Raw genomic sequence first — 6,817 nt, forward strand, 5'->3', positions numbered from 1 at the left:
TACTTTTCCCCCACACCCCTTCCCACCAGTCGCGGTTGCACGTTATAATTCCTTGTCCCCTTACCGTGCTCGTAAAGGATGCATAATTGTCGACCAGCTGAGAAAGCAGAGACGACCACGTGTTTCTCAATCTGTGAACGCCGGTTCCCGTTGGCGCGGGTAATACTGCTTTGCGAGCAGGGGCTAACAGATCATAGGAGGGTAACCAAAACGAAATACAATCAGCCAGTTAGAAAGTGATATACGATCCTGTCGATGTAAGAATTTCAGTCTCAAACAAGCGTCAGGTCTGATAGGGGGTGGGGTGGGGATCCGGACCCCCCGGACCTCCCCCCCCCCCCCTGGATCCGCCACTGAATAATCACAAAAGTCGACAGGGGTGTTTCATACTGTGTATTTCTTTTATCGAACATAAAAAACTCAAAGGTTACAAATATTCTTTCCTTTCTCTTATAAAACGCTCAAAAACTCAACACATTTTGTACTGTTACTAATATTAATAGATAATTTAAGATAACTACATTCGTCCGCTCTTCAACTGAAATAAATAAACGAAATATACTTTGGCGGATTCATCTATCATCTTGACGATCTGGTCGATCATACCTCTCTCTAACAAACGTTTTCATTCGGTTGATTCGATTAACTTTTCTTTGAACACATTAATTGAAAGTTGATGTTTGAAAAAAAAAACGTTCCGTCAAAAAACCTGTCGAAAAAACCTTGGGTTGTGTTTCTTCGGGTTTAACGCTCTCCCACGCAAAATGGACGGCGTGATTTCGAGAAAAAAAGTTTCTTTTCTCTCTGGAGGTTGGTTTTGTAGGTGTTAAAAGACGAAGTGAGCGCAAAACTTGTCTCTCTTCAAGAAAAATGTCGCGCTTCTCCCCTCAGGAGGATTGGCTTGAGTAAAAGATCGCGTGATATTACATAAGGAAATGGGCATGCAATTCTCAACTTACGATCTTGTGAGTGTATGCAAACGTAAACCAGGAATTTTCGCAAAGGGCTATTTGAGCTTACCCTGGGTACCAGAGGTTTTTCTCGCGTGCGGCGGAAATTTTCGGTATTGGCCGAAGGCCGACACATCTTCGGCCGTAGGCCGAAGCCACGAGCGGAAACCGCGCTAGAAAAGTCTCTGGCACCCAGGGTAATTTGGGCTCGAAACGGCCATTTACACAAGTCTGTACTCTATGGTAAATTACGGACGGCTAAATCTCTTACTTTACGAACCACAAAAGAAGAAACACACCAAAAAACCGCCAGTTACGCATGCAGGAGACCAACGTAGTTTTACGGATAGAGGCTTTCATATTAAAACCAGTCAGAACGCGCGCGCTTAGACACCCAATAATTTTTGAAAACTTCACTGATTTTTGCAGTTTATACGGCTAGGTCTCTTATTCCCGACTGGTATCACCAACATTTTGCTCCTTGGTTGTGTCCTGCCCTTCAGAGGGGACGTTTTTATTTACAACCTCCTCGTCTGTAATGTCCTTTTGCCGGGAATCCAGTAACTCTTCAAGTTTGGGTGGGTCGGGAACTCCGTCCACATCCGCCATCTCGACATCTTTAAGAAAGAATGCAACACATTTGCGACAGTTACTGACTGTGGAAAATACCTGACATGTAACCTACAGAATACCGGTGTTACACTCCACGAATCTTTTTTCACGTGAAATCATTTCGGATACCTTCCGTTTCACAGTGGGATATCATTTACCATTAAAAGGGAAAAAGGCCAAAAAGGATAGGATGTAGAAAAAACGTTACATAATGAAAATATGCTTTCCTCCAAAAAGACTACTTACTAAATTTACAACATAACGGTGAAGGATAAACCTTTAAATAAGTGGCAACATTAGCTTTGAACTACGAAATTTGCATTGCATTTAAATAGGCTTCCGCTACATGAAACAAGTAATAACAAGAGCACAAGGACACACCTCCTATTTCCACTTTTGCCTCTTCTCCTTTTCTGACTTCCTCTTTTTCATTTACTGATAAGCTGGGTTTATCCTTTTTAACGTTCTCGGAGCTCTCTTCAGCTCTTGGTTCACCACCAACTTCCTTCACTTTGGCCTCTTCTCTTTTTTTAACTTCCCCTTTTTCATTTTCTGATAAGCTGTGTTTATCCTTTCTAACGTTCTCGGAGCTCTCTTCAGCTCTTGGTTCACCTCCACCTTCCTTCTCTTTTGCCTCTTCTCCTTTTTTAACTCCCTCTGTTTCATTTCCTGATAAGCTGTGTTTATCCTTTCTATCGTTCTCGGAGCTCTCTTCAGCTCTTGGTTCACCACCAACTTCCTTCCCTTCTGCTTCTTCTCCTTTTTTTACATCGTCTTTTCCATTTCCTTTGAAGCTATCTTTGTCCTTTCTATCTTCTCTTTGTTTGTTCTCAGCTCTTTCATCTTCTTTCGAGTCAGTTTCTGTCTCGTCGGTGTCTTCCTCTTGTTCTTGTTCGCTTTCTTGGTCATATTTATCCTCTGAAGGGAAAAATCTCGGTAAAAGGCGCTGATAGACTTCAAGATCTCCTCCAAGAAAAACGCAGAAGATTATGCGATCCACCTACAATGGGCAGGTAAAAAATAAGACGAACTCAAAAGATTCTTAAAGCGTCCAACCTGGATTTTCAACGGACCAGTCTTAAAGCTAGTGGGTTTTTAAATCTACTACCTGCATTGGGTGCGAGTCGTTAACGCGGGATAGCACTTATCTGAGCACGATTATTAAAACATTGATCAAAACGTCAAGGTTCAAGAAAAGAAAACACCCAAACACAGAGACAACCTTACAAGTTCTGCATTTTTCTGTCCATCTTTTTCTCCGTCCTCCAACCACTTGCGGACAGTGTTCAAAGCGACACAGGACGCATCATAGATTGGGTAACCTGTGAAGAACAATAACTTGTGTCATGTTGTCATGTAGTTTTCAAAAGTTTGTGGGTCATTTTCACTGAGCTTTTTAAATTCCTTACCGTAAATTCCGGTTGAAACGCAGCAGAATGCCTTTGTATAAACAAACAATGTAAAAATTAGGGACTTTTTAGCTTATATTACAACTACAAGTTTCATTGTGAGCATAAAATTTTAAACAGAGTTTATACACCTTGATTATTCACTTATCACACCACTCTGATGCAAAGTCTCTAACTTTTGACTTTGGCTTCTTGTGGGAGTGAATGGGTTAAGACGTGTTAGACCGCAAAACAGTCGTCTTTTTTTCTTAAAATCAGCAATGAAGCATTACCTTTTAATTTTAATTACACTCATCACCAATAGAGAAGCTTGGGCACTGGTGCCTACAAAGTTGGTGAAGCCGGGCAATGCTCTAGCATGAGGAGGAGGTATCCATGGAAATTCTGCAAGCGGCCCCCACCAGGCACTGTCACACTGAACAAGTCAGTAGAATACTCACCAAACAACACTTAACTAGCCCTAAGCCAAAGAGGGAGGGAAGGAGGAAGGGATGGGAAAAAAAAACACAGCACAAAATGGCAAGCAAGCAACAAGCTATTGCTACAACACTTTGCAAAGAGCTGCAAGCAAGCAACTGTGTATACAAGTCACAAGGTGCCCCTGGTAGAGGCATTGGGCCACCCCAGCATAGCTGGGAAAACTGCTGACCAGCATTGCTTCAAGGTTAACTTTGCCTAAATTACATTTAGCCACATAAGAAAATCAACAACTTCTTTTACTACAAGTAATCTCTTACCACAGTTCGAAGGCCATATTTTTTCACCAACCCCAAACATCTCTTGTAACAGCTTCTCAGTGGTTTTTCCTGTTTTCCAAATGGGCCAACAGTATGAATGACATCTGAAATAGGTGACAATTACAGTTATTGGAATAATAACAGTAAATTCACAATAATAAAGGCGGATTCACAATGTTAAAAGAACCATAAAAAAGTGACTTACACTTGGCTGGTAACTTATGCCCTGCAAGAATTGACAGAATAATAATTATTATTAGCTGCAGCTATCACAAACATTCAAAGGGGCTGTTTTTTTGCATTTGTGTTTTCACTGGGCTGTGAAGCTTACTTTCTATTACCAGTAATTTTATTTGGGACCACATATAAAGCTATGTTTTATTACAAGGAGCCTACATGTACACATACTCTAAATTCCACTGTGTTATCGCAACAAAGACGACCGGAATATTGTTATGCTCTGCCATCTTCTTCGCAGCTGTCCCATTGAGTCACCCCGATGCGCGGGGGTGACTCCAGCCTGAGCAGCAGTGAAGGAGATAAGTTCCGCTATGCCTGATCCTTCTTATGAACAATTACATACAGTACTTTGGTTATTTCCATGGTGGCCTGTACATGTGGTTATGATATGCTGAACAGCCTAACTTTGTTTGCATTTTTATCTCCTTCAGATTAAATACACAACCTGATGTGATCTTTGCATCTCCTGTAGAGCAGCCATTAAGGGCTGCACACTCCTTGCGTAGTGTTGATCCAGCTGCACGATGGATACAGCCATCAACTATTATAAAACAAAGAAAGACATCATCATAATAATTATGTTTGCTCAAGCCCAGGGCTCTTCTTGTTGCCCATGGAAACCTTTTGATACCAAATGTAAAATCTTTTTTTCCTGATATGGTAATTACTGGTATTTCTACTGCTATGTAATTATCAATCTTCAGAAAAAACATTCATTCAAATTAACTGCTCTCACTATTTGAGCTTTGCCTCATGTATGTGTTCATGAGCTTCCAACCATGAGCCTACTAATAAAGACTCAATTTTGTAGAGAAGAAACCCCTTACAATTAAAAAATATTTATTAGTTGACTTCTTGTAAGTTACCGTAAAATTCCGAGAATAACCCCGGGGCTTATATTTTTCAAAGGCCCTTTTTGAGGGGCTTATTTTTGGAGGGGCTTATGTACGGAGGGAAATTTGCGTTTCAAAATTGATTGGGCTAGCTTGTAGTGGGAAGGAAATTTACCATTTTTGCTTTGTTTTACTTTGTATTCGAGGGCAAATTCCAAGTACAAGCCCCCGGGGGCTTATATTCAGAGGGGCGATTTAATGGAGGGTTTTTTGCGTAACTTACGATTTGGGGGGGCTTCTATTTGGAGGGGCTTATACATGGAGGGGCTTATTTTCAGAATTTTACAGTAATTTATAATATAAAAGATAATTAAAAACTATCAAAAAAAATCTCCTACCTCCGCCTCCTCCCAGTAAAGAGTTGTTTGCTGAGACATTAAAAAGAAAATAAAAAATGAAGTATTTAAATCACTAAAAGACTTAATTACTAAGATTTTCAACTTTGAGATTCAAACAAAATTAACTAATTTCCTGTCATTATCAACCAGTCATTATGTGATTTGTTTTATACCCTCCAAAAAATGTCTTCTATGCATACAAATTAATAGCGGAGCTCTCGTGGTCACAAAGCGTGTGCATGCAGCGGAGCACCGTGAGTAAGAAAATTTGGTTATCCACACATCCAAGAAATTTTGGTGCTGACAAAATCGTCGTTGAACATACCAATACGCCTTACCTGCATTCACTATAGCATCAATTTCAAGACTAGTTATATCTCCTTGCCATAATGAAACTTTTTCATTGAGCAGTTCATTGACTGCAAAAGATGGTTTCTCCGGTGTTTTCCCTGATTGAGCTAAAATGAAGGGAGAAATTTTTGTCACCGGTTTGCTTGTATAGTGATATTTCACATTATGTCAGCTACTTTGTATTGGTATTTTAAAAATGGTGCCAACCAGCGGCTTGTTAGCTCTTAGAATATGAGGTCTTTTGTTCCTCTGGTTGGCATATTTGCATGACAAAAACAATGCTTACAACAAAGAAATATCACAATGGAAGTTACAGCTTTTGATATTTACGTTATGGGTTCTCGTAGCATTTTCATGGAACTTACATCATTTTCAGAGTTTTTCATCATTACAGTGAGGAAGTGGGTCAATTTCAGTGCCGGATCAAGGGGGGCAGGGGGCGGGGGGGGGGAGGCAGCCTCCAAAAAAATTGTTTCTTGGCCCTTCCAGCCTCAGTTTGGTCTAAAAATAAGGGGGAGACCCAGGCCCCTCCTCTGGATCTGCCACTGAATTTTGTGTGGGGGATACATTTGTAGGCTAATGTAAGAGAGAACTCAGATTACAGATCTCCCGCGGTTGCGGTCCTTAATTGTTCCGTGATCCACCTTTAATATGCATGGGCCTGGAGCTACTTTGTACCATTAATGATGTAGTAAAGCCGTTAGCCCACTCAACGCTTATTATGAATCTTCCATTTTTTTCAACAACTGAATTGAAGCTAAACAATCGATATATAACTTTCAGTATCTACCTTTCCTTCCATAAATAGCATATAAATTATCCTTTCGGTATTCTGTCCAGCTTGGAATGTCCTTCAAAGTCACGAAATTTGTCCCACATCGGTACAACTGACGCTTCTCTTCCAGGGGTAAATCATCAAACTTGCTCCAAGGTGACTTTTTCTCGTTTTCCGCGGTCGCTGGGAATGAAGAGTGCTGTCAAACTTCAAAGTTAAGATTTTAAATGCCTGAATCAACGAACAGTCTTACTTTAAGAACTTAAGGATTCAGAAATTAGGGGTATTAAAAGAGCCTCAAATGTAAGTATAAAAGATTGATAACAGCTTCTTTTTCCTAAGGTTCTCTTTCCTTGTTCTTGTGCAGACCCTTGCAGTGAAGTGCAGTGAAGGGCAATCTACTGAAACCGCCCCTACACAGGGTACCTGCCCTACAATATCTGGATTTATGACTTGTTGCTGTAACAACAAAACTACCTGAATTTTCTGAAGCCTCTGTATGCCTAATTCCG

General features: G+C 40.5%; 1 protein-coding gene across 1 annotated transcript in view; it reads right to left on the reverse strand.

The window, feature by feature from the left end:
* Positions 1–427: 427 nt before the first annotated feature.
* LOC140942725 (uncharacterized) overlaps positions 428–6,817 on the reverse strand; it is a 6,456-nt gene continuing 66 nt past the window's right edge. Inside the window, exons 1-11 of the mRNA XM_073391702.1 lie at positions 6,783–6,817; positions 6,321–6,488; positions 5,518–5,637; positions 5,180–5,209; positions 4,394–4,489; positions 3,914–3,934; positions 3,709–3,812; positions 2,972–3,002; positions 2,790–2,884; positions 1,944–2,562; positions 428–1,567 (exon numbers count right to left, since the gene is read on the reverse strand). The exon at positions 6,783–6,817 is cut by the window's right edge and continues 66 nt beyond it. Coding sequence (XP_073247803.1) covers positions 1,398–1,567; positions 1,944–2,562; positions 2,790–2,884; positions 2,972–3,002; positions 3,709–3,812; positions 3,914–3,934; positions 4,394–4,489; positions 5,180–5,209; positions 5,518–5,637; positions 6,321–6,488; positions 6,783–6,817 — 1,489 coding nt within the window. The 3' untranslated portion in view covers positions 428–1,397. The remainder of the gene's footprint in view (positions 1,568–1,943; positions 2,563–2,789; positions 2,885–2,971; positions 3,003–3,708; positions 3,813–3,913; positions 3,935–4,393; positions 4,490–5,179; positions 5,210–5,517; positions 5,638–6,320; positions 6,489–6,782) is intronic.

The sequence above is a fragment of the Porites lutea genome, chromosome 7, assembly GCF_958299795.1.
Source record: "Porites lutea chromosome 7, jaPorLute2.1, whole genome shotgun sequence".
Classification (NCBI taxonomy): domain Eukaryota; kingdom Metazoa; phylum Cnidaria; class Anthozoa; order Scleractinia; family Poritidae; genus Porites; species Porites lutea.